The 27,746-nt window shown below is 45.7% G+C and overlaps 1 protein-coding gene across 2 annotated transcripts in view; it reads left to right on the top strand.

Moving 5' to 3' along the window:
• Window positions 1-13,783: 13,783 nt before the first annotated feature.
• TRANK1 (tetratricopeptide repeat and ankyrin repeat containing 1) overlaps window positions 13,784-27,746 on the top strand; it is a 65,846-nt gene continuing 51,883 nt past the window's right edge. The window contains exon 1 of one of the 2 annotated variants that reach the window (XM_055804279.1): window positions 13,784-13,872. Coding sequence is in view for 1 of the 2 variants with exons in the window: in XM_055804278.1 (XP_055660253.1) it covers window positions 16,265-16,329 (65 nt within the window). In the remaining variant the exon portion in view is untranslated. Of the gene's footprint in view, window positions 13,873-16,252; window positions 16,330-27,746 lie in introns of those variants that run through there. The other variant, XM_055804278.1, reaches the window with a different exon arrangement.

The following is a 27,746-nucleotide window of genomic DNA, read 5'->3' as shown; positions in this document are numbered from 1 at the left end:
CCACGCAAGTGCCCATCACGCGGCCTCTTCCCTTCCCGCGGCAAAAACAAACACGGAGCAGGCACCGGAAGACGAGGGGAAGACGGGGCCCCGCTGCGATTGGCTGAGCGGCGCAGCGTGGGTGGGGCGGGGGCGCCGACGGGGGCTGGAGCCTTGGCGGGGGAGGAGCGCGTCACCTGGCGGCAGGAGGCGGCTCTGCAACGCGGGGTCGCAGCGCCGGCTCCTGCAGTGACCCCGGCCGCACAGTGGAGGTCTCCAGCATCCCAAGGGATGTAAGGCTATACGTAACGTTTCTTCCTTTCCAGGGCCATCTCTGACTGGGATCTTAACACACCGGCATCCCCCGGTGCAGAACAGCTTGCCCACTGCATTTCCCTGCGCACTGTAAACGCTGCTTCTCCCGGGCAAGCTGCAAATGAGGCTTGAGAGAAGCAAAAGCTTCTCCGGGAGGGCAGTGGCACTGCAGAGCCATGTCAGCGTGGTGAAGTTGGCGCGTCGCTGTGCAAAATGCTACGGTATATTCATATTGTTTATGAGCTGTTTGTAGCTGCAATGCCAAGGGTGCCTTCAACCTTCCAGATGAAGATGCTCTGCTACTGGCATCTCTTAAGCTACTGTAATGTAACTCCGATTACCTCTCAACCTCTTCACGTCTGCATGTTTGGGATCACACATTAATTGCAAAATGTTGACGGCAATCAATAAAGCGTTTTTCATTTTGCAGAGGGAAAAGAAACAAGACAACATCCTGAGAAGCACACCTTCAGGGTGTTGCTTTAAACAAGAGGCTCATAGCCGTGGCCGTGCCCTGTCCAAGGGCATGAAGAAGACACAAGCCCTGCAAGGAATGTGTGAAGCATGAAGCAAAACCATTTCCTTTGTGAGTGTTAAGGCTTAAGTGTGTGAAACATGGGCTGGAAGTACTTTGCTATAAGGTGTGTTGCCTTGTGAGGATGTTTTTGTTCTCAGCACTGTCCGGGATGGTTGCTGTGTGATGGTTGTCTATATGGACAGGTGCCTGCAGTGCCCCCAGGCATGGAAGATCTCCACAGAAGGCACCTTTGAGGCTGCCTGCAGGTTCCCCACTTGTTGTCCTTGGCAAAACTATCCGGGTGGAGGCCAGCAGTACTGCCCTGCCACCTCCCTGGCCGTGGCTTCCTGAACCTTCCGGTTGCAGTGACAATTACCTGGGCCATGGGGCACTTTTGCTTTGACTCGCAGGAAAAAGTTTGGGACCTTGGTACAAGCCCCCCTGTTAGCATGAACGGGGCAGGTGGCAAAGGGTTAATGGTCACAAAGAGAGGGTGACAACTGCACCAGCCTTGTCTGTGCGGGGAGCTGGGGAGCATCAGGGGCATGGGGGGGGGGGGGGGGGGGGGGAGCTTCAGAGCAGATGAATCTGGCTGTACTCCAGGATCTGAATCCAGGGAAGGAATCTGGTTTCAGTGGCCTCAGGCAGCCTGCCACGAGCCTTAACCAAAGCAGCAGGTAATGGGAGTGGGAAAGCAGAAGGCATCTGCTGGATCTGGGTGCACAATCTGGGAGAGGACGCATTTACTCAAACTCTTCCATGTCCACGTTGCTGCTGAGAGCTATTTGTGCTGTCACTATCTGCCCTAAAAAGAGAAAAAGGCCAGGAGAAAAATATACACCTTTTACTACTTGTACCCGTGTTACAGTTTGTACGATAGAGATGCAGTTCATTTTACTGGATGTTGCTTGCGTGAAGCTTTAAAATCTTGTGTGGTGTGTGCCAAACTCCCAGCTTCCACATTGAGTAAGTCTGTCTCTCTGTCTGGCTGCAAGCAGCCATCAAAAGACTTTTTCATATTTGCATCACGACACGTGCCGGTGCAGGTCAGCCCTGCCTGTTCGTGCCCTACAAGCTTTGCTCTGACACGTCCGAGTTTAAACTGTTGTTTTGTGTCACAATCTGTCAAAGAAGGGAAACATCGGTAACAATCGCTAAAAATAATTCATCAGAGAAGCCTGGTAGAGACATATGTGTTGTGGTAAAATACTTCTTTGATTTTCAAATATTTTTACTGAGAAGATAAAGAATATATTGATTTGTTTGTATTAAAGCAAATTGAAAACATGATCTATATGCCATTTTGAATAATTTGGGAAGATATAACCAGTGTATTTTGATGCCAGGGCTCAGAAGTGATCCCAAAGAGGAAAGCTGATATATTTAGCAATCAATGCTAAGAAATTTCAGAAGGCATGAATCAGTTTCATAGAAACACACAATACTGAAACAGCCCCACAGTCACTAGAGAAATGTACTAAGTTTTTCCCTTGGAGACATAGATGATCATTTAATTAAAAAGAAAAAAAAAAAAAAAAGGAAAACAAAAAAAAAAGATGCAGTGGAAGAACTGCAGTCTTACCAAAATCTTTCTCATTGCTGAGGAGAGGTGGCCCAAGAGCCAGTTCATGAATTTTGAATTTTTTGCTGTTTATTATAAAATCTATTTCATTTTTTAAAAAATACAAACTTCTGTCTAGTTTTGGGTCTGGTAATCTTAATCTACTGTATTGTATACAATTTTCAAGTCCTACCCACTCATTATCAGCAGCATGTACTTACTATTCCAACTCAAATGTATTCAGAAACTCAGAAAACTGTTTTTTAACTTATAATTTGTTACTGACCCATTCAAAGTCAACATTGCTTTATTTGGCTTGAGCAGTGGGTATTAAGAAATAGTAAAGAAGGTTTAAGAAAGAATTGGAGCATGGGCTTGTAGCACATGGAAAACAAGTAAATCCGGGTTGCCACAGCACTATCTTCTTTACAAAACAAAACCCAAGACCCTGTAACATGAGGCAAGGCTACAGAAAGGCAGAGACCTGCTACCCTGGAGAAAAGACTGAGCAGTGAAGATATCAACTTCAAAGGTTAAAATTATTAGCATTTTAGACTGCAGCTCAAGCAGAAAGGAGGTTGAAGGATGATGATTGCTTGAGCAAAAAAGCCTGATTTTTTTCCTGTTTGTTTTTGAAGCGAGTTGAGCAGCATTCCACTAAGTAACAGGTTTTTTTCTGCACTATTAGAATTCCTTGTAAGAAACGAATTTTTTCATAGGTAATACTCAAGTCTCTGGCAATGTCTTCTCATTTGCCCTTCAATAATTTTCCTTGATGTGCATGTTAATGGTAAATGGTACCTTTCACACTTCTTACAGTTTTTACTGCCAAACAGCAGCAAAGTTCATGACAGTTTCTTAAAACTGTCTCCAGCTGGCTAGGAAGAGATCACTGAAATAATGCAAATCAAATAACCTTGATTCACGGACACTGATGCCAGAAGTTTAATGTATAACCTCAGTATATGTATAACCTTAGTATAATTATTAGATTGCAATTGGGAAGTCCTTGTATTAGTATAATTATTAGGTTGTGATCAAGAAGACCTTGTATTGTGTCAATGAAATTTATGATCCAACTTGAAAGGAACATCTAGGATGAAAGAAAAGAACTGATTGAATCTCATGGGAACCTAGCAAGTTTTGCCAAGAAAACGTTTTAAAAGAACCAAGGTGATGGGGTCATGAAGTATTTAGAAATCAACAGTGTCTCGGTGGTCACAAAAGCAGCCCTCTGACTCAAATAAGAAGAAACTACACATGTGCAAAAGAAGGAGGGACTAATGTAAATGGAAGGGAAATAATCAAGTATGTATGGAATTTCGGGGAAATGGAACACATATGTATGATTATACAGAATATAAGGGATGTGTATTTGAGGACAAGGTGAGCACATTAGGTGGAGACATCCCCCATGCTCCCAGCGCCATAAATAAAGAATGTCTGCCTTCTGAACTCCAAAACAAGTCTTAGAAAGTTTGTTCAACCCATTTTCCGATAACTCCCTCTGCTGCTTTTCAGCTTGTCTTGACAAGCACCCAGATGTGGGGTATGAAGGCATGGACTCCAGTTGTGGTGCAACCAGAGATACTTTATTGTACAGAGAAGCTCATATTTATATCTCTGAGCCCGGATACAAGTTGCAGCTGCATGTACCACCAGGCTCAGGGCAGAAATCATTCATGCAGGTACACAGCTAGATATCACTACAAGCATGCAGACACCTATTTGCTACTGGATAACCATATTCATCTTTCTTACTCTCCTTCACAATACCCAGCTCTCATCTCCTGCCAGATCAGACATTCTCCATCCTCTTCTCATATATCTCTCCCCAGACATTCTCTGTCCTCCTTTCTCTCGTCTCCCATCAGTAATGTCAGACATCCTCCATACCCCCCTCACGCATCTCTCTTCAGACATTCTCTATCCTCCTTTCCCACACCCAGAGTGGCCACACAGTTCTTTCAACCCTTCTCATTGCTGAATACAGACCCACTCGTCTTGCAGCGGATTTTCTGCAGCTTTAGGATGCCAAATACAATATTAACACAAAATTTGTGCTACAGTGGTTGGCTATATATCAACAGCAGAAGCAATAGCACTGCGGGTACTGGTATATTACTAAACCTATTTACAGAGAAGGAGGTGCTCCAAGTTAATGCAGTGCCTGCCTAAAGAACCCACACGCAAAATCCTCCATCCCAAGACAGAAAAAAGCATTGGACTCATGTTCCAGTGAAATCAAATTGTTCCATATATAATTGAAGACAGTTACTGTTGCTCGCCTGACACAGGATCGCTTGTTAAGCTGCAGTAATTATATTCTGGGTTGGAATCTCATGGTCCAGGGCTAGGTGAAAATGTGCTTTAATGAGTAGAAGAGCCGCTCAAGAATACATGCCACACGCCTTTATACATAGCCTCAGGCATTTACACATTACAATAGGGGGGGTTGCTAGAAAATATTGCCCCAATTAAGATTTTTCACCCTGGTTTATAGTGCATTTTTATGAGTTCTGAAGGAAAGCAGATTCTGGAAGCTCATGGTGAGAAAAGAACTTTGAAGTCCTTATGCTGTATATTTATATCCCCTCATCATACCCTGTGTGTACAGTCCTGTCAGGTAAGGAATTATTATTAAGTCCACTTCACAGAGCACCCAGATGAGCAAGATGACTTGTGCAAGGCCCTATAGGACATGTCTGACAGAATTTGGAATCAGAGTTCATTCTTTTTGTCAGTATGGAAACCATAGTATCGCTTCTCTACCTAGAATATAGGTGTGCATTTATTGGACCTTAAGACATCCATCGTTGCATTTCCTAGAATAAAAGTTATTTGCTGTGCAAGCTGAAGACTTGTTACACTCCAAGTCTTACAGGTAAAACGGGACACACTGTATAAATGGAGCTGAGCATTTATTGTTAGTCTAATTTGACATTCCAACCAATATCCAACACAGCATTATCGTTAGCCCAGTCACAATACTACTACTGTTTGTAGTCCAGATTAATACGGGGAAGTCTCACTAGTAGAATTAAAATAGTTACACACAAAAATCTTCCAGATACGTAGCCCCTTTCTCTGGTCATGCCCCTCTTCCAGCATCCCTGCGGGCAGCCCCAGCCAGCAGCGGGCAGAGGGGCTGCAGTGGGTGGTACCGACAGACCAACATCCCGGGTTCTTCCTCAGGAGGAGGAGGATGCTGGGGTGGAGGTACTTTCCTCCTTGGTCTTGGAGACTGCCTGCTTTTATTCTTACATATTCTCTTCATGCAGTCTGCGTATGTGAATTTGCTCTTCATCGGTTCTCAATTGTTCAGTTAACTGTTCTTTCTTTTAAATCTGAACCGGTTTGACAAGATGACCCTCCCGTGATGACATTGTGGTTTGTGTTCATAGTTTGGGACCTCTGGTACCATCCCATTTTTGATTCTTGGGCCTTCCATTTTGTTCTAGGTTAACAGATGACACAGTCAACAAGAAATAACTACACATTGTCACAACAAACTGAAGCTAGTCTAAACCTAACCTGACCACTAGGTAATTGCTGTCTGCTAAAATAAGGCAAAGTCAGCCTAGGCCAACATAACCCAGCCACGTGCTAAGACCCTGCCCTGTCAAGGTGGTGCAGATCCTGCAACCTTTCACTTGTAACAGCACAAATGGTATTTACTTGGCTGCAGATTAAATCCTGACGCTTAGGGAAGGCACTGCTGTAGGCGAGGCATTCTGTAATTGTCCTCTGCAAACATACCAGAACATGACTTCCTATCTCTTCTTTTTATCTGACATTAAAAACTGTCACAAGCAGAATGCTTATGTAAATTAATCACACATTGGTAGGGAGGCAGTGTTTTCCATGTTCCTAAAATGGCATTAAAATGGAATTTGCGAGACCAAATTTATGCCTTTCTTTTCTTTTACAGTAACCGCAACATTCCATAGCGTTTAGATTTTTCCAAGGTACTGTTCACAATGCTGCTATTTTTTCTGATATTCTACTCATCTTTTCCTGTGAAACAAAATATCTTCCAGGCCAGTCAGGAAGTATGAAACTAGCCTCCTAGGTTTTTTCCTTCATTTTTGTAACCTATTTTCTGTGGAACTGTGTGTTCTGCAGAATTTAAGACTTATCTTTATAAAATGTTTTGTGAGCTCTGGATGGTAACTTCTGTACAATGGTGTAATATTACTGCATAACATTGTATGTATTGTCACTGGGTTTTCTTTTCCTCTAGGATTTAGTATGTTATGAAAGCTCTGTTCCTTTGGCATAGTTTCAGCTAGAGGAAGATTAAGATGAAATTTAAAGTGCTATCTTAATATATAGAATTATTATATATTAATGGAAGTAAATTGAAGAATAAACATATTTTAAATTTTTTACAGGTCTCCTCATCTTAAGGTATAAGAAAGAAATTTTTTACAGTGTGAACAATCAGTCCCTGGAACAACCTCCCCAGGGATGCAGCAGAACCCGCATTGCTGGAGGTTTCCAAAATGCTACTCGGCAGGGTGCTAGATAACCTCTTCTAGGCTCCCTCTCCAACCAAAGGCTGGATGAGATGAACTTTGAAGACCCCTTCCAGCCTGGGCTCTTTTTTTTTAAATTTTATTTTTATTTTATTTTATTCATTTTATTATTTATTTTATTATTTTTGTTATTATTGCATGATTGGACTGCAGGGAAAAATAATTGTTTTCTAATACCCTCATTGGCAGTAAATGCTGGGGGTGTTTCAACTTAATCGTTATTGTGATGACTAAAAAGTGAAAAATCCCCATTTTGGTTTTGCTCTTTACCTTAAACAACTTATAAGAATGAAGGAAATACCTATGCTGAAGTTTCAGTACTGTAGCCTTTCCTTTAGTAGATTAATAGCTCCTGAGGGATGCCTGAGTCTCGGGCCATGAGCTTTCTGATGACTCCTGCATTCTGAACTTTCTAAGGTGAAAAAAAATGAAAAAATAAAAAATCATAAGGGTTTATTTCCAGAAAGAAGTGATGCAGGGGATAAACCATACCCTCTCAGCTCCAGTCAGTGACCTGCATGCTCTAAAATTTAGGAGGGACATTTTATTTAGTAAATATACAACCGTTCTGTTGCTGGGTGGTATCTGGGGAATTTTTACCACCACTGCTCTCAGGGTATTTAGTTTCTCTTCCATGAACATCAAGAGTAGCGAAAGCACCATGGACTTCACTCAACTGAGAATACACACAGGGTTTTGGATGCACAGAGGTTTGCACCACTGTGGCAACTGCACTGACATCAGTAACTGAATAAAAATGAAAAAAAAACCCAAACAAAAAAACAACCCAAAACTGAATAAAAACTGAATAAAATCTGAATAATAACTGAAAAAAAATGTGGTTTGCATGTGGTTTGCCCTCTTTGCCATGGCTGCCACTGGGATGGGGGAAGAAGGGAAGGAAGGGGAAATCATAAGAGGTGAAAAGAGGTTTTTGTGTCAGTGGAGGGCAAGTGGGCTGTGGAAGCTTTGCTGAATTTTCACTTTTGAGTTTCACTTCTGCAGAGAGACCTTGCTCCCAATGACAAGGAAGTCTAAAGCAGATAGCTACGTGCCCAGTCAGGGAGAGAACCTGTGCAACGATATGTGGCTGTTGTTTAGAGGAGCCACGTAACCAGAAGAGCATGGTGACCTGCAGAATTGCATAAAATTTGTATCACATTCTGCAGAGTCTTCTGGGGTTTTTAGATAGTGTGATCTGCAGCATGGAATTTGGATTCTGTTGCCTGCTTGTGCTATAAATAAATAGATTCATAAGCCTGTGAGAGTGCTGTGGAAAGCTTGCTGAGATATTTGAATAAGTAGCATTCAGACATTAAATTAAAGAGATCCCCTCTGCTTTTGAAGGTAATTGGAATATATCACAGCTATATTGTCTTCCTCTAGTAGTATGACAGTAAATATGTAAGACAAATGTGCCTTTTTGGAGATAAGACTGTTTTCTCGACAAACTGGAATGGACACAAGGGCAATCTGTTTTCCACCACTTCTAAGTGACTGGGGTTGGGTATAGCACTTGATAAAGAGTAAGTAATTCAAGAAGAGAAATTCTGTCAGCGACTCTGGAAAAAGGCAAAAGCCTAGATGCAAAGCAAGCAAGCAGTCGTGCAGCCGGAGGAAACGTCCTGCATGGATGGACGGACACCGAGGTGTGGTGGCTGGATGCTCATTCCTGGACAGGAGTGGCCATGCCAGCCATGCTGTACCCCTGGGAGGGAGGGGATCACACTGGCTCCCTTGGAAGTTCCTGGAGGATGGGGCAGCAGAAAGTGTCCTTTTTAGTAACCACTGTCATGAGTTGGTTTTGAGAGGTTGTGTCACATAAGGGGAGAAGAATAATTTGGAAAAGCTTTTTGCCCCTCTGCACCCATGACGGCCATGCCCGCTGTTGGCAGTAAAAATAAATACCTCTGCTTAAAACTTGGCATGGACTCATTACACAAACAAACACAGAAAATCCTGCCAATCTCTTTTGGTGTGCAGCTAGCAGTCTGCTGGTGCTGAAACCTGGATGAGAACGTATTTTAGTTAGGTGTCCTGGTCAGCCTGCACAGATTCTTGTCCGGTCTCCTGATGTACAAACGTCTCCTGGCCTTTGGGCATCTCTTCCTAGGAGCATTCGTCTTCCTCTCTGTCACCAAGCCTGTCACCTCTGTTTCTCATGAAGTAAGGCTCAGTGCCACTCTTGCTAAAATCCCACCCCATCCTCGGTGTTGTACATGAACACGTTTTTTGCTGATCATAGCTTTGCCTTCATGCTCCAAAGCAGCTGATGGCCCATTGCTACTGTTATTTTCATGATTGGCTTCATGCATCTCAGTTATCACAGGGGTTTTGGCATTCCCATATCATACCATCTGCAGGCGGGCTGCACCCCATTAGGACATACTGGTATGGAAGCATAGGGACATGGATCTGAAGTTGTTGGCTCAAAATTACCTGAACCAGAGCTGGGGCAGATTTATGGATTTACTTCAAAAGAATACAAAAGGATGTATCTTTGTTTTAGCATTATTATGGGTTTCTCCCAGGATAACTCATCTCTGACAACAAACCCCATGTTTTCATTTGTTCTGTTGCCACCAGCTGTTGGTTGCTCTTTCTCCAGATTCCTTTAGGTTCTGCTGCTGGGGACACTGAGCAGTCCCAGCCTGCACCAGTGAGCTTCAAGTAGTCCGTTTCCCCAAACCTTCATCATCATCTCTGTTCTCCACCTTCCTCTTTCCTCCTTTGACCCCACTCCTCCTTGCTCAGCTATTTTGTCTCCAAAACAAATAGGTTGAGACGACAGGTGCAGAAGGAACACATTTTTTTACCCTGGTCACACCTATTGCTCTCCCTACCCACTCTCTATTGCTCTCTTGGCTCAGTTTCTGCCTCTTGTAACAGTACTTGAACTGCTCTCGCAGGAGTGACCACACTTCATGTACACAGTCTTGAGCTGGCTGGGTTATTCCAAATTGTTTCACAGCCATAAAAGGAAGTAGTAAAGGAAGGTAAATATTGGTGTGGTACTAAATGAGGTTTATGCTTCTTCAGCTTTAATGCTGCTATAAATAGCTGGGTTAAAGTCTAGCTAAGAGTCATCCCTAGACCAGTCTCTCCATGCACAACAGGCCTTGTGATGTAGAAGAATATATTGCTTTGCTAAGAAGATACACAATGCTTGCTGTCACAGGACTCCAGGTCCCCACTCAGGACATACTGTGCCACAAATGTTTTGAGTGTAGAAAGAATAACACTGAAAAATGGCTGTGCTGGTAGCAAACACAAGAGGAACAAAAAACTTTGTCTTGGAAAGAGCACCAGAAATTGTGTGTGGATCACTGACAACTGCTTGTACAACCATACAGACCTCTTCTAAGAGGCCTGTAAAATGCCTTAATAGGCACTCAGGTGGTTTACAAGTATACTAGCCTATATGATGCTGACACAGGCAAGGTTAAGCAGTCAGGCTTTAAGGAAAAGGAGTACCAGGAAGGGATATCAGGCAAGAAACATTAGACAGAGGGTTTTTTTTCAGCATTTGGGCAACTAGAAGCAAAATAATAAAACAGGCATGCATTTGCCATTAATTGTGTTGCATTATCCTTTACTTATTATGTGCTTAAGATTCCACTAAAAGTTGTTTTAAAACTATTATTCTGAAGCACCTGATTTCTCTGAGACCTTTTTCTTGACCTCAAAAATAAACTAGAGTAAACAGAAGTTCATCAGTGGTATTACTATGTCAGTTTGGAGATAGAAAGTCAAGGAAACATTCTGAATTAATCATCCTGGTAGAAGCTGTGACTTGGATATGTCCATGAAACCACACTTACACCACAAGCTCTTGCCCTTATAGCTGTAAAAAGACGCTGTTTATGGCCAGTGCATTTTTGTTGACTCTCTCGTGTGGGCCAGTTATACCAGGAAAAACATGTTTTTCCATGTATGGTGTCAGGCAGCAGCAAGGGCCAGCTGCTCCCCAAGGGATGAGGAGATGCGGGGATCCCCAGGGGACCAGCTGGGCAGGGGCTTCCCCAGCCAGGGTCCATCCATGAACCCCCAGTGAGGGAGCTGGGCAGGCTGGGGAGCGCTGGGTGCAGCCCCCAGCCCAGGGCATTGGGCAGCTCCGTGGGGACAAGCTGAGACCAGGATGGGACATCAGCCTGTGGGTGGGAGTCAAGATCAGGCTTGGGGAGGGAATATACATAATGTCAGACACAGCCCCGTGATTGCTGGGCCTATGGGCTGGAGGGGACAGCCAGGTGAGGTTGGTCAGGGGTGACCCCAGGGCCCTGACGTATGGGATAGTTTACTTGGGTCCTTGTAAGTAAGACCTTGGAGAGAGAACAATGTCTGTTTACCATTTCAGGTTGCGTCAGTGTCGGGTGCATGTTGCCGCTACAATAGATGCAGACCTTCAGTTGGGAGCCAGGTGTGCATCCCACCAGATGCAGGCCTGTGGTACGATGCAGTAATATCTGAGCCAGGCTCAGTGCCGTACTCTCAGGAGCCAGGAGGTGCTGCCTGCTCAGGAAAGCAAGAGCTGCCGGTGGAGTAGCTCCCCCAAGCTCAGCACAGCTGAGGGCTTGCGACACAGGCTGCAACTCTCTTTCCTGGATGCGTTACGAAGGCTGTTCTTCCCCTCAAAGTGAGGTTTTCCCATCACTGTGAAAGGAGCAGAGCTAAAAAACATGGTTTCTAGCATCAGCCTTGTGCCAAGGCCCATCCCTTCTGTGCACCTCCATCATGAACTCTGATGCACGGGTTTATGTGTGGAGTGACAAGGATGTGGAAGGATCTGTTACTCACTCTCCCATCCAAAATAAATGTTTTCCCTTGGAAATGGCCCCACACCAACGCCTCTACTCTACAGCTGCCACAAAAGGGATGTAGGAGCTAGGTAGAAAGGGCTTTATACATAATTTTATGCTGCCTTGTGGGACTTCACGAGCACCTCCCACCAGTGCTCCTTCTGCACCAAAGCACGCTGCATCACCCAGCATGTCTAACTAGTTACTTGTTGGAGTGCCTGTGCACTCAGACACGCAGTACTGCCTCCTGAAGTCACCATTTCCAGTTTCTGTTCCTTCTCCTCTTGTTTAGAACCAGGAAACAATTAATTTGCAGACTCAGTAATTCACTGGCAATGTGCGTGCGTGGCAGGGATGCACGACACGAGAAGGAAATGCCCCGCTGCACACCAGCAAAAGGCTTAGACGCTGCCAAGTATCATTTTTACAATGGAGTTTAAAAAAACAGTTTCATTTTCAGTCTGTGACTGGCTGGACAGACACACCCATGGTCGACAAACAGATGTAGTAGCAAAGACTGTTCTGCCAATGTTCAGGTCAGAGTCCCTTGCAAGCCACAAAGCAGTGCCTTCCGCTTTCTGCATCAGAATTGGAGTGGGATGGTCCTTGGTTTCTCTGCGCTGATGTGAAACACCCCTAAATAACAATGATAGGAAGTTCAGAGGTTACATGAAATGCCAGCCACATCAGTTCGCATCAGCCACCCATTACTCTCAACTTCTATATTCTGTTGATTCACACAAGCGCTTTTACTGGAGTAAGAACTGCAAAATCCCACCCGTGGACTTTGATTTCTTTAAGTCTTAAGCAAACAAGATCACACTGGGGAGCATGCAGTTTTCCCACTTCTTATGGATGGCAGCTCCAAAACAACAGTTGTGTTGTGGCTGTACTTTTGATTGGGTTTTTTTTGTTGTTTTGGGGTTTTTTTTTGTTGTTTTGTTTTGAAAGTGCCTTTGCCCCCTTATTTTGATGCACTCTGCTTGCAGCAAAGTGATAAAAACAACCACTCTAAGGTTAGCATTACTTCATTTCTCCAGTCCCTAAACGGGTAGCAGGACGATTTATGTGAAAACTCAGCATGGAGGACAGATGATTAGGAGAAATTCATTTTTGTATCAGAATGTGGTGGGTTGACCTTGGCTGGATGCCCACCGAGCTGCTCTACCCCTGCTCCTCCTCAGCAGGACAGGAGGGGGAGAAAATAAGATGGAAAAACCCTCGCGGGTCAAGATAAAGGCAGTTTAATAGAGCAAAAGCAAAGGCTGTGCGGGGAAGTGAGGGGAAACAAAAGGTGTTCTCTATGGCCCATCAGCAGGCGATGTTCGGGAAGATGTTCCCGGCAAGATGGGCTACAGGGTGCGGGGCGGCTGCCGGGGAAGGCAGCTGCTGTATTAAGGGATGCCCCCCTGCCCTCCTCCTTTCTCTTGGCTTTTATTGCACAGCTGACGCCGTACGGTACGGAATACCCCTTGGATCGGCGGGGGTCCCCTGCCAGGACCTGCCCACCCCAGCGCCGGCTGGGGAAGGCGGGAGGGAGCGTGGGGGCTGTGCCCAGCACCGGTGTGCAACCAGCACCTTCCCAGTACCGGTAGAGCACACGGTGCTGGGGGGGCTGCTGGAGGGGGGCGGTGCGTGTGTGTTAACCCCATCCCGGGGCCGGCGCAGGGGAGACGAGCGGACGGCCGTGCCCGGTGGCCGAGAACCACGCCACGAGGACCGCGGCCCACGGGAGGGTGAGGCTGCCGCGCGGGGCGCTGGGGGTGCTGCCCGGCCAAGCGGAGCCCTCGCTCCCGGGGCTGGCGGCGCACCGCCGCGCACCGAGGCGGGGCCGGTCCCCCGGGCAGGGGCTGCCCGGCGGGGCGGCCGGTGGCGGGGCGGGGCGGGGGGTGGGGGTGGCTCTCCCCGCTTTCCGCGTGTGCCCAAGGCGCCGCTACGTCACTTTTTACAGAAGCACCCTGAGATGGCGGCGCGGTGCCGCCCCGCGCCCGTGACCCCCGCCCCGCGGGGGGGCGCTTTCGCGGTTTCGATTCCCCGCGCGGCGCGGCGCGAGCGGCGGGGGCGGGGCGAGGGCGGGGCGGGGGCGGGGCGCGGGGGCGCCCGTGTTTAGAGGCGGCGGCCGGTACCCGCGGCCCGGGGCTCTCGGCACGCGGCGGCCGGCAGGTACGTGCGTCCGTGCGCTGCGACCCCCGTCCTCGGTCCTCCCCCCTCCCGGGGTTTGTGCGCGGGGGGCGCAGCGGCTGCCCCGCTCCCGCCAGCACGGCGACGCCGCCGCGTGTCTGCGGCCGCTGCGTGCGGGGTTTTGGGGGGTGCGTGTGATGGAGCGCCGCCGCCGGGCTGGGCTGCCCCCCCCGCGCCCCTCCGCACCGCGCGGTTCTTCGCGCACCGCGGGGCCCGTGGGCGGCGCTGCGGGAGCCGTGGCCCCTCGGGCCGGCGCCCCGGCTCGGCGGGGCCGGCGGAACCCGCGCTGCCGCGGAGCGGGGGTGCCCGCAGCCCGGGAGCGGGGCCGTGCTTCCCGGGCGCGGGGGGGCTGTGCCGGCTGGGAGCCCCGCCAGGGAATGTGTGGGGAGCTTGAAGGAGGGAAGCGCGCGTTCCTGCTGCTGCAGGGCATCTGTGTGTGGGGGGTGTTAGCCAGGTACGGCTTGCACCGAGGAGCTGGGGGGAGGTGTGGTGGAGTGGCCGTGCCTGGAGAGAAAAGAGGGAGCCCGTTCGGCACAGCCCTGAGCTGGGCATTGCCTTCGATGGGCTTGGAGCCATTCCGTGAAAAGCAAAAGTCGTGTACGAGGTCGTGGAGCGGTCACCGAACAGAACAGGCTTTTGCATTTGGAAAGGAGTTTGGGCACAGCGCACGCTTCAAAAAAAACACCACCCCAAACCCAACCACCAAACCCCAAAAGATCTCTCATTCTCTGTGGGTTTTTTTACACAATTTACAGAAGAATAGCATGATGTTGATAGAGTGACTTTGCTGCAAATGGGAAGAGGCTTTGCTTTCCCATGAAAACACGCAGGAGGGAGTGTTTCCTGCCAGTGTTTTTACCAACACGCAGTTAAACTTCTCAGGCGTTGGCTGTGAATGGAAAACCTCGCTGTTAGGGGAATCTTCCTGTTTGGGGTTTGTTTGTTGGTTTTGTTTGTTTTTCATTCCAGATGCAACACCATCTTGAGCTAATGTATACAAAGGAAATACTGAGGCTGTTTGTTGCTGTTGCTTTCTTACCCGATCAGCTCTGTTTGATGACAGGAACATTGCTAGGCTGAGCAAACAACTGCAGCAGGGTCAACGCCTCCCTCCTGGACTGAGTTAGGTCTTGTATGGCTGAGCTAGATCAGGGATTTCAAGACTGTTGTTGTTTCGGAGGATAGAAGCAGGGTTAACTTTTTCCACTGTTTTGTGAGGTTTTGGGTGTTTTTGTGTTGTACAAAAGTGATGCCGCTGTGTAGACAGAATACTGAACGTGCTTTGGCATTGGTCTTTCCGTATGTAAAGTGGAAGATTCAAGTCCTTTCTTCGTTTACTGGAAGTCATAAGTATGTACACACAGTTGTTTTTTTTTCTTGAAAACACAACTCCACACTTGCTTTAACCGTATGGTTTCTTTGGTATAACTTGTTACTGGTTGAGTTACAAAGAGGGGAAGATCATTTGAAACTGAAAGCAAAAAAGCCCCGTTTTGTTTGACTTTACAAAACAGGATGTGCTGGGGAAGAAGGCCAGACCTGTCACTGGTGCAAACCGCAAAGCAGCCTTCAGCGAAAGCTAGTCCATATGTGCTTGGTGTGAGTTCAGCTTAGGAGGAACAGAGGGAGGATGTTCCGAGATGTCACCTGTCCTGGTTTTGGCTGGGAAAGAGTTAATTTTCTTCCTAGCTGCTGGTACAGTGCTGTTTTGGATTTAGGATGAGACTAATGTTGCTAACACACTGATGTTTTAGTTATGGCAAAGAGGTGTTTACGCGAAGTCAAGGACTTCTCAGCTTCTTCTTCTGCCCTGCCAGTGAGGAGGCTGGAAGGAGACACAGCCGGGACAGTTGACCCCAACTGGCCAGAGGGATATTCCATACCATACAATGTGTCATGCTTGGTATATAAATTAAGGGGAAAGGTGGCCTGAGGCTACTGCTCAGGAACTGGCTGGGTATTGGTCAGTGGGTGATGAGCAGTTGCATTGTGCAGCACTTGTTTTGCGAATTCTAATTCTGTGATGATGACTATTTTCGTTTCCTTTTCTGTTCTACTAAACTGTCTTTATCTCAACCCACAAATTTTACTACTTCTTAAAATTAATTTCTCTCCCTCATCCTGCTGCAGGGCAGGGGGGTGTGGGTGAGTGGCTGTGTGGTATTTAACTGCCTGCTGGGTTAAATCACAACACCACCTAAAATCCAGGATAATGTGTCATGCCTTTGTGGGAGGACCTTTGTTGCCAAATTAATCAGCAGCATGTTGAGGTCTTGCCTATAAATTGGAAGACCTGTGATTTTATTTTTTTTTTGTTGTTGTTGTCTTTCAGTGGTGTTATTTTTCCTTGTAATTTCTCTAGGGGGCTTTCAAAATGTCGTGTAATTTTAGTGACATGAAGATACCTTATGGATGGGCTCAGGACATGCCAGGTAGTCTGTAAGTGCCAGTCTGTCAAGTTTGTTTCCCTCTTCATGGGTTTCATTCATTCTACAGGGAGCACTCACGGTGTAAAGCAGGTACAGAGCTGGTGTCATGGTTGTATGCACCCATCTTGTTTTGTGGAAAGTATTGTCTTGTTCTTGGTGATGTGCTTTTGATTTGCATTTCCTTGCTATGTTGTTTCCTAGCCCTAGAACCTTTCCTGTGTGCAAGTCAACCACACATCCCTATTCTAGAGGACTTACTTGTAACATTTCAGTAGCGTCCTTGTATTGAGGTTTTGCTTGGATTGCTGTGAGACGGCAGGGCTGGCCCAGTACTTCTGGTGGTCTTTGGGTCCTGTTTCTGTGGTCTTGTTTGCTTGTTATGTGTCTGCAGAGGAACAGAGCTGCTAACCGGTGTCAGCTATACAAGTGTGTTATGTGGCTGGCTGGAGATGTTGGGCAGCTGGGCTTAGTTATTAATGCTACATATCTGCTATTAGTTAGAATTAATTAACCACATTTGATTAGGAATATAGTTATAAGAAATATTTTAGTGGAGTTTGTGTTTGCATAGCAACAGACAGCTACTATGAAATCCTTTGTACAGCCCCGTACCAAGGCTGAAAGAACAGGTCAGAATCACCTAGTAGGAGTTATTAGAACTTAGATAACAGACTTAAGATTAAAGATGATTGGATACAGTATTTATGTGTAGACTAGGAGAAAGCATTGAGATGTCAAAATGTAGAATTAATGGGAACTGGGGAGAGTCGACTGGAACAGCTTGTAGTTACCTGCCAAGAAACAAGTAAATGTAGGTAAAAGGTAATTCTGGCAGGGGGTAGCGCGACCACAGACTCATGTACCACCTACCCGAATAATACCCCAGACCCACTTCCAGACCTTTTTAACCTTTACTGCGCAGAATCGGATATGGGAGGAGAGTATGTTAATGAATTTTGGGAAATATTATGTTTATACATGAATACTTAATGAATATGTATGAATAAGTTCTATATAAGGTGTGTGATTTTGAAACTTGGTGTGCGTTGATCGTGAGAGGACTGACTCACGCACCTGGTTGTTAATAAAGAAGTGTCTGCTTATCTGCATCACATTGGTGTTGATAAGTTCTTTATTCTGAGATTTCAGTAACAGTAATAACTGCTTTATAACAGTTTCCTTAAATGGAAACCAATGTACAGTGGAGGAGGAGGACCCTGGGAGGTCATTCAGGCCAGCCCTGTCCAGAATAGGGTCCTAGGCCAGAGCTTGAGTTTTCTTGTGTTTCTGTTCCACTTGCCCTGCTTATTTCATGCAGACCTTGCACACATCTCTTCCTTATCTGGTCTGTATGTAGCATTTTAGGTATTAGCAGGCCTTTGAGATGTCTGTGCTAATGATATCCTGGGGTGAATTTGCCAAATATTGATAAGGATGTATGTCTTGTTTCTGACAATGTCTGTGCTGTACCATCGTTAATTTACTACAGAGTGTGTTTCCAGGGGAAAGCTTGGAGTGAAATGAAGAGCAGCCTGGGGTGTTCTGTCTCACTTGGTGTGCCAGCAGCCATTTAATTTCTTTTGAAAGCACAGCCTGAACTGAGAAGTCTCACAGCTGACTTTCAAAATACAGATGTAGCACTTGCACGCTAGATCCAATGCAGGTACAGATCCTGTCTCAAGAGTGAGATGTGCTTTGTCCTGGCAAGATGCACTGCTTCAGGGTGCTACTGCACTGGTGGAGCTACAGAAAGGTCAGCTGAGTTCCCTGAGTACTGGCTGAACACTTAGGAGGGAAGGGTGTCTGCAGAAGCAAAACTCTCTAAGTGGTATTTAGGGTTGTTTGTTTTCTGTTATGGGGGATCGTGTTCAGGTCTCCAGTTCAGACTGAAACAACCTGATAGTTTTTTCTCTATTTGTTTACCTAGGCAATTGTTTTCTTTGTCCTTTTGGAGGCAAACGCAGCTACAGAGACGGTGGTCTTCACCTCAGGAGTACTGCAGTGCGTAGGATGGTGGCTGCCCATAGGGCCCAGGAACAGCAAAGATACTCCATTTGGTCCAATTTGTGCTAAGGTCAGGGTGATGTGCCCTGATCAGAAGCTATTGCTATGCTGCTCTGATTGCCCTGATGTTTCAGATTTACTCTGGAATCTCATTCTTTTGTTTTCAAAGTGGTGCTGGCTTTTACTGGGAGCAAGGGGTCCTCTGGCATTTCCAAGCTCTTATAGAAATCTGGCAAGGTGACTTGTGAAAGAAATGTTTCTTTTGTTTCATAAGGCAGAGTGAGAATCTTATGTAATGATAGTCTATCCCTAGCTATCTGAATATATCCCTAACGACAGGGATGTCTAATAAGAAGCTTTCTAAGTGGTATACTTTTCATTTGAGTTGACCAGCTTCTCCAAGATGAGCTGACGTATTTTACAAGGGCTGAACGTGCTTTTCATGAGATACTGGCTGGACATTCAATTAAAATTTTCAGATAATCACAAATACCACAGCAACTCTTCCCAGACTGAACAGATCCATGAGGGTGGCCATGTCTAAATCCCAGCTTCTTTCCCCTTTTCTGTGTGAGATTTCCTAATGTATCTTATTATGGCCTGTTCAGTTAAAACCTGTTCATCCTGATTGCAAAACTTGTATTTTTGTCTCTGCTATTTCTCCAAGGCCACCTCTGAAAATACAGGTGTGGGTTGTTGGGGTTTTTTTTGCGCACCATTTCAGCATTCATTGGAAAAACAAAGCTCCTGAAAAAAGTACGTTTTTTTTCTGCTTTTCACTGTCATGGTTATGTTTATATGCAATGTTGTGGTTTAACTCCAACTGGCAACTAAGTACTATGCAGCTGCTCTCCACTCCCCCCTACCTCCGGCTGGTGGGATGGGGAGGAAGAGACTTGGAAAAAGGTAAAACCAGTGAGCTGGGATAAGAAGAGCTTAATAACTGAAGTAAAACATAATAATTGTAATGAAAAGGGAGATAGCAGAAAGAGGGAGGAATAAAACTCAAGAAAAACAAGTGATGCACAGTACAGTTGCTTACCTCCTGCTGACCGATGCCCAGCCAGTCCCCCAGCAATGATTGGCAGGTCCCAGCCAAACTCCCCCCCACTTCATATACTGAGCATCATGTTCTGTGGTGTGGAATATCCCTTTGGCTAGTTCAGGTCAGCTGTCCTGGCTCTGCTCCCTCTGGTGGTCTTGCCCACCTGCACACTGGCAGAGCATGGGATACTGAACAGTCCTTGGCTTAGGGTAAGAGCTACTTTGTAACAACTAAACCATCAGTGTGTTAGCAACATTATTCTCATCCTAAATCCAAAATGCAGCACTGTACCAGCTACTAAAAAGAAAATTAACTCTATCCCAGCTGAAACCAGGACAATGCATTCAAAGGAGGCTGCTGTGTTTTGTTCTTTGTTAGCTGCTGTTGCTGGGAAAGCATATAAAACTAGCTAGCAGGCAGAGCATTGCCTCTTCAAGCTATGGCCTGCTAGAGCTGTCTCATCCTCTATTTTCCCCTCTCTTCTTGGGCCTGCCCTGACATTCACGTACATCTGTACCAGGACATACTGAACATGGCATTTGGAAGAACTATATGCAGTGTCCTTGCATACATAGCCCTGCAAGGACTGCCTGGATGGACGGTACCAGTGGTGGGCACGGGGCTGGAGGGGTCACTCTTGATGTAGCAGGTCAGGGTGACATGGCAGTTCCTTTTGGCTGGCACTCGGAGCCAGCATACTTTTGTTGGGCAAGAGCTATTGAGAGCCTGGAGGTTTCCTGATGAGAAAACATGAATTAATCAAATGCTGATGCAAAGTATTTAGTTGTCACTTGACTACAGTTTAGATGGGGTGTTGGGCTTTTTCTCTCCCTACCTGTTGGTGCCAGTTGGTAATGTCTGCCTATTAGGTTAAGGGGGAAGAAAGAAAAAAAGATTTATTCCTCTGATTAACAGGAATGAAGAATGTATGGTCTTTAGAAGTCATATTTCCTGGAAATAAGGAGATGCTAATTTTTCACCACTATTTTAATTCAGATGCAGAGCTACCCAGTTTGCTATACTTCACTTGTTGCTTGCATCATAGAAAGCTACTGTGCCTCCAGAATAAAAATGTTACTCTACCACTGAGTAATGCTATAGGGACAGAACTTCAAAGCTTAACTTTCAGTATCAACAATAATTAAAAGCACGGCTGTGTTGACCTTCCACTTTTTCTCTGTGAATAAGCAGTGTCACACAGTTTCTCTTTTAAACCATGTAAACCAGATGCAGACAGAACATACCGCTTGGGTTTGCGCTGAGATTTATAAAGTTTATAGTATTGCCAACTTCGGATGTTTAGAAAGCACAAGCTGGCGTCTTGAGACTGATAGCTGGTGTAAGGAATGCAGCCTTTTTCAAGAATGACAAATGGGTTTTCTGGGCAGTCTCTGTGCTTTCAAGCTTATCTGCTGAAGTGAGAGGAGTCAAAACTCGGCCTTGTAAACCCTCAGAGCTGCCCTGCTTCTGAGGATAAGCCTGACTGAAGCAGTTCAGTGGGACACTGACCATTACAGTAACGTAAGACTTGGCAACGTGAAGTAAATGGGAATTTTGCCCACTGGCAGCAGTAGGGGTTGGAGCTGATAGTTTCTGACTTAACTCTGTAATCTTTTGTTTTACTACTTTGAGTAAAAATCAGTTTCATTTTGCTGTCACAGCCATGCTGGTGGCCTCAGGAGCCATAAAAAACCTGAACAGAACACACCATCTTGTCTGGTCTTTTTTTGTTTGTATTTTTCTTTGAAAGACAAGGTCTCAGCAATGCACTGTGAGGGGTCTCCCAGACTTTAGGGTGTCCCTGCACATTTATGTATTTCATGGACTCTATAGCTTAGGAGAAATACCTGCTTTACAAGGGGAACCTGGCTTACTCTACTGTGGCTGGCAGGAATGGAGGAATTGTCTTCATAGTAGCTTGATATGGTGCTGTGTCTTAAATTTGTGACCAAAACAACACTGATGACACAGTAATCTTCTAGCTGTTGCTGAGCAGTGATTGCATAGCATTGGGGTCTCCTCAATTTCTCACGCTGCCCCCCCAGCAAATAGATTGGGGGTGCACAAGAGGTTGGGAGGGGACATAACTGGGCAGATGACCCAAACTGACTGAAGGGATAATCCATGCCATGAAACATCATGCTGAGCAATAAGAAGGGAGAGGAGGGGGCTTAGGGAGATCAGCTGTCCTTAGCTCGGGAACTGGCTGGGCATTGGTCTGTATGTGGGAAGTGGTGAATTTGTGTCACTTGTTTTCTTTCTCTCTTCTTCCACTTTTGCTTATTAAACAATTTTTATCTTGACCCATCGGTTTTCTTGCTTTTACCTGTCTTTTAATCTTTCCCCATCCCACTGAGGGTGAGGGGGGGAAGCGAGTGCTTGGCAGCCAGCTGCGGTTAACCCTTGGCATGACAAAAATCTTTCTTTAGATATATATTCAGATGCAGCTGTGACCTTTACCTGTGACAGTTAAGTCAGAGTAACAAGCAACATTTTTGTTTATTGCTTGCCACGCTTGGTAGACTTTATATAATAGGTCAACTGATTTTGAGTTAAAATTATTTATGCTTCAGGAAGATGTTGGGCAATAGCAAGCCATGCTGTGCTAGCCAGCACAGCGATTCTTTTGGATCATTAATTTGGGTGTCAGATTTGCATGCCTGTGTATCTCTTGGGGCTGCAAACTTGGATGTAGTTGCTAAAGCCTGCAGCAGATATCCCAGTTATTCAAATGACCTACGGTTTGAAGTTTTGGCTGGGAAGCTTCAGTGCTGGGAAAGAATGGGAATTTGTGTTCTGTTGGAAATCCTGCTGCCTGGAGTGGGGAGGGGCTACCACCTTCAGATCTGAAGCAGGGAGCCCAGTTCCAGAATTTCTCAGCATGGGACACATTTGAAAGTCCTTTTAAAATGTTTGTTTCAATTGATGATCTCTTGCTGTATTGTGGGAAGAACAGTCCTTTAAAAGCCTTGTAAATACCTTTTATTTGTAATTGTGCTTTAAGTGCATTCCAAGGAAAGGTAATGTAAATATAAGTCTGGGTAAAAATTTCATCCTAAGTAGAAATATAGCTGCCTTTTAAAAAAAAAAAATCTATTGAAATTCAGCTATGATTTAGAAAACCACAGGTTCATGTGTGTTCCTACGTGAATAAGCTCCTGTATAGCTGAGCTGTTTTGGTATTATTCTTGGTGATACTAATTTATCTAACCTTCTGATGCTAAAAAGTTGAAAGAATTGCAAAAATGAGGTAGAACCATCTTCTAGCACTAGCTTTTTATTCTTTGCACTGTTCTGTTCTCCTTTTCTTCACCTTGGTAGTGCTCGTACTGTGCAGTGTAAAAAAAAAAAAAAAAGTCCTGCTTCTGCTATCCAGACAGTGAACAAGTGTAACTCATAAGTAGTGTTTTGTCCAAGTTTCAGCTGGGATAGAGTTAATTTTGTTAGTATCTGGTGCAGCGCTGTGTTTGGGACTTGGTGTAAAACCAGTGTTGATGGCACGCTGCTGTTTTTGGTTGTTGCTGGGTTGGTGTTTGTACCGGGTTGGGGACTTTTTGGTTTCTCAGGCCTTGCTGGCAGGAGGGCCGGAGGGGACACAGCCGGGTCAGCTGGCCCGAACTAGCCAAAGGGGTATTCCATACCATAGGATGTCATGCTCGGTATATGGTGTGGAGGGGGGATGTTGGCCAGGGTGGGGGGACCGTTGCTCAGGGGCTGGCTGGGCATCGGTCAGTGGGTGGTGAGCAGCTGTACTGTGCATCACTTGTTTTCTTTTCTCCTTTCCCCTTGGATTTCATTCCTCTCCCCTTCTCCCTCCTTTTCATTATAACTGTTGTTGTTATTATTTTTCTTTTGTTTTGGTTTTATTTCAGTAATTAAATGGATCTTATCTCAATCCTTGAGTTTTACATTCCTTTCCAATTCTATTCCCCATTCCTGTGGGTGTGGGGGGAGTGAGTGAATGGCTGCATGGTACTTAATTACAGGCTGGGGTTAAACCACAACATATTTTTAAATTGTTTACTGTGTGCATGTTGCTTAATGAAGTGATGAATGAATTTGCTGAGGGTAGCTATCATCATTACTCCTCTAACATGACTGGTCATTGTACCTCCCTCATGGAGATGGGACCTATTTTTTGTTAGTTTAGTTTATAGCCAGAAATTATCTGTTCTTGGTGCTTTGCTGGAATTAGGAAGGTGATGTTTGGATTGCAGACATCATCACAGAGTGTTTATTTGCTTAATTAAGACAAAACTATTGACAGGCCTTTTCCCAGCCAGCCTGAAGCAGTCTGGATCTGAGCTTTGCGGTTGCACCTGGTTCTTCTGCTGTTGGCTCTTCAGAGGTGTGGGCTGCAGGTGTCAACCTACCAAACACCTCTTGCACTTGGATAAATGAGGGAGGCACAGTGTCATCCATAGTGTGCCTCTTCATGCCTCTGTGTTCACAATACGGTACTAATTCTGAACATTTCAGGTTCATAATGAGGAGTACTATAGAGAAAATATGTTGGTAGTATTTCTTGGTTGGTCTGTAGGTCCATATACTTAACAATGCCTAGCTTGCTTGGATGTGAAGAGATCTTGCAAATGGTGGACTGGTTTTGGCTGGGAAAGAGTTAATTTTCTTCCTAGTAATAAGTGCTGCATTTAGGATTTCAGACTAGAATAATGTTGATAACACACATATGTTTTAGATGTTGCTAAGCAGTGTTTACACTAAATCAAGGACTTTTCAGCTTCTGCTGTCCTACCAGCAAGGAGGCTGGGGGTGGGGGCTGGGGGAGGCACAGGAAGCTGGGATGGGACACAGCTGGGACAGCTGACCCCAGCTGGCCAGAGGGATATTCCATACCATACAACATCATGCTCAGTATATAAATTAGAGGGAAGGCTGGCCAGAGGCGGCTGCTCAGGAACTGGCTGGGCATTGGTCAGTGGGTGGTGAGCAGTTGCATTGTGCATCACTTGTTTTGCATATTCTAATTATTATTTCCCCTTCTTTTTTGTCCTGTTAAACTGTCTTTATCTCAACCCACAGTTTTACTTTTTTTAATCCCATTCTCTCCCCCATCCTGCTGGGGGTAGGAGGGGAGGGGAGTAAATAAGTGTCTGTGTGGTGTTTAGCTGCCTGCTGGGTTAAACTACAACAGTCCTTTCTGGCACCCAGTGTGGGGCTCAGAGGGTTGAGATAACAACAGATATGACCAGAGAATGTTAAAACAAATTAATACAATGAATGCTTAAAACAAATTTAATAGTCATAGTCACAATGTTGATTTCTTTGCTTCCAGAACTCTTGTTCTCAGAGTTGCATTCTGTGCATTACTTGCTGTATATGTTGTGCTGTTTATCACCCCTGGGGGCTGGGTTAAGGTTATGATATTGTACTCTGTAATACAAATTATGATGTGATGCTGGTCATGAGACTGACCTGGTATTTGTGCTCAGCATTGCCATTATCTCTGTACTTCAGGGGCCATCTCTCGGAAGCTATTAATCATTACATTTTTTACCTTTTCTCCTTGGAGAGCTGACCTATGGGGGAGGCAAGGGGGGACATTTTCCCCATCTCCTTCACCTTCTCTTCTCCTCCAGGCTAATTACAATAGCTCTTGAGAATTTTGAATGTCATTGGAGTGTTCAAACTGGCACGTTCCTATTGATGTATCTTCTACTCCTGAATGGGTTTCAGGTCTTGTTTAAAGTTCAACAGCTATTTAAGAATACCACCCAGAGATCTGCCCTGAGGCTGGATAGTTATGAGTGTCAGGGTGTGTGGGATAGTATGGGCAAGTACCTAGGGCAGTTGGGCACCTCCAATGTTGTGGAACTTCACCCCTGAACAAGTGCAGAATTCTGAAAAACAAATAAACTATTTGGAAAAAGTATGCTGTCACCCTGGCCATTCCAGAGTGACATAAATCACTGCAATATGGTGGGACCTGGCCCATGCCTACCGAGCCCTGTTCAACCTATTCAGTATCCTCAAGGGGAAGAGAAGGTCTCTAGATGTGACAACAAAGTGGTGGGCACTGCAGCTGCTCCAGCCCCCTGTAGATGGACCAGAGAACCAGCCTGTGCTGGTATCAGTTGCCCCTGTGCACAAGAAGAAATAATGGAAGCAAAAGTCAGCTCATCTAGTAAAGGAAGAAACTCTTCCCTTACTAAGTGAAGAAGGGGATGAGGCAGACTACTGCAAAGCAGGGCCATCATGAGAGCAGGAGGAGGAAGAGGCAGAGACTGAGCTCATGAACAAGACAGTAACCACCTGATCCCTATCCCTGAATGAGCTGAGAGATATGTGAAAAGATTTCAGCTGTCATCTGGGTGAGCACACTGTCACTTGGCTGCTCTGATGGTGGGGTAATGGGGCCAGTACCCTGGAATTACAGGGTAGAGAAGCCAAGCAGCTGTGATCCCTTTCTAGGGAAGGGGACATTGACAAATGGAAAGGGGCACAAGTGCTGAGCCTCTGGAGGTGACTCCTGTCAGATATCAAGGATTTCCTTAAGTGTCACCCAGGCAAGTGGACCACTGTGAGAAGGGTATGCAGTACCTGAGGGAATTAGCTGTGCAGGAGGTGATTTGTGATGACCTGAACAATGATCAGTTATCTAAAGACCCAGATGAAGTAGAGTGCACTGACCCATGTGGTAGAAGTTTGTATGGGGTGCACCGTTGCCATATGCCAACTCAATGGCAGTAATGACCTGGAAAGATGGAGAGAGACAAATGGTGGATGAATTGGCTAGCCAACTCTGGCAATACAAAGTCTCTCTTCTTCCTTATGGGCTTGCATCTCAGCTGTGGAGAAACTGTCGTGGTTTAACCCCAGCTGACAACTAAGTACCATGCTTTACTAGTGGGATGGGGAGGAGAATTGGGAAGAAGGTAAAACCTGAAAGTTGAGATAAGAACAATTTAATAATTGAAATAAAATAATAATGATGAACAGGGGAGAGGCGTAAAATCCAAAGGGAAGGGAAAAAACAAGTGATGCACAATAAAATTACATACCACCTGCTGACTGATGCCCAGCCAGTTCCTGAGGAGCAGTTGGCCAGCCCTGGCCAGCTCTTCCCGGTTTGTACATTTAGCATGATGTTCTGTGGTGTTGAATATCCCTTTGGCTAGTTTGGGTCAGCTGTCCTGGCTGTGCCCCCTCCAATTTCTTGTGCACCTCTGTGGAGTGGCTGGAAGACAACGGACATATTATGAGCAATCCAGACTGAATAACTTGGTTGTAATAACAGGCTGCAGCCCTAACAAGCTGCAGGTGTTGTGAAGGACATGTACAAGGCCAGGGGAGATAGGGAGGCTGTGTGTTTGTGGAGAGATGGGGGAGTTGGATGGAAAGATGAGAAAAAACAGGATGCCTGCACAAGGGGGGGAGCAGCGTGTGGGCACCACACTGGGACCAATCATAAGGGAGGTGGAAGTGTGGAGTGAGTAGTTTTAACCTATCACTTTTTACATAACGAAGCCTACATAGCATGTTTATCTTTTGCTGAGACTATAAATTGCTGTAAGTCTTTTAATAAAGTGGCACTAACTTGATCACATTGATTGTATAAGTTGTGTCCGAGCTTTCTGCATCAACACCCCTCCAACCTTCTCACTGGCAGGGCCTGAGAAACTGAAAAGTCCTTGGCTTTGTATGAACATTACCTAGCAACAACTAAAAACATCCGTGTGGTATCAACATTGTTTTCACACCAAACCCAAAACATAGCACTGCAGCAACTAAGAAGAAAATTAACTCTATCCCAGCTGAATCCAAGACACTGTCCAAAACACTGTCCTGGGAGTTCTAACAATTCAAGGAAGATGGGTCCTACTCCCCACCTGTGTGGACCAGTATCTCAGCTGTTAGGAGTAAGTGTTCCTCTGCTCAACAGAGGATTTGGTGGGTACACACCACGGGCTACTCTGGCTTCATCTGTATGACCACGAAGAGGTCATGAGGAAGTGGGATGGAAAATCTACCTTGACCCTAGAGGCACAGGTATGTGAGTTACAAGAAAAAATAATCACAAAAGCGGGTTCTTTCAGGGGAATTGCTGCTCCAGTTTCCAATGGACAGGTTCCTAGACAAAGTAGAAGGGCTGATCTTACTTCTGATTATAATCAAGGGACTTCTGATTTGTATTTACAAGAAATGAGTAATGAATACTATGACCACAAGTAGGAGGGCCCTGCCTCCAGCCAGGTAGAGGAAAGGGACAACCAGGTTTACTGGACTGTGGGGGTTCGATGGCCTGGCACATCAGACCCACGGGAGTGTAATGCTCTAGTGGACATCAGTGCACAGTGTACCCTAATACTGTCAAGCTATAAGGGGGCAGAACCCATCTGGATTTCTGGAGTGACAGG

This window comes from Falco peregrinus, chromosome 5 (genome assembly GCF_023634155.1).
Source record: "Falco peregrinus isolate bFalPer1 chromosome 5, bFalPer1.pri, whole genome shotgun sequence".
NCBI lineage: Eukaryota > Metazoa > Chordata > Aves > Falconiformes > Falconidae > Falco > Falco peregrinus.
The sequence above is the reverse complement of the archived record's forward strand: the minus strand, read 5'-3'. Positions and strand labels throughout refer to the sequence as shown.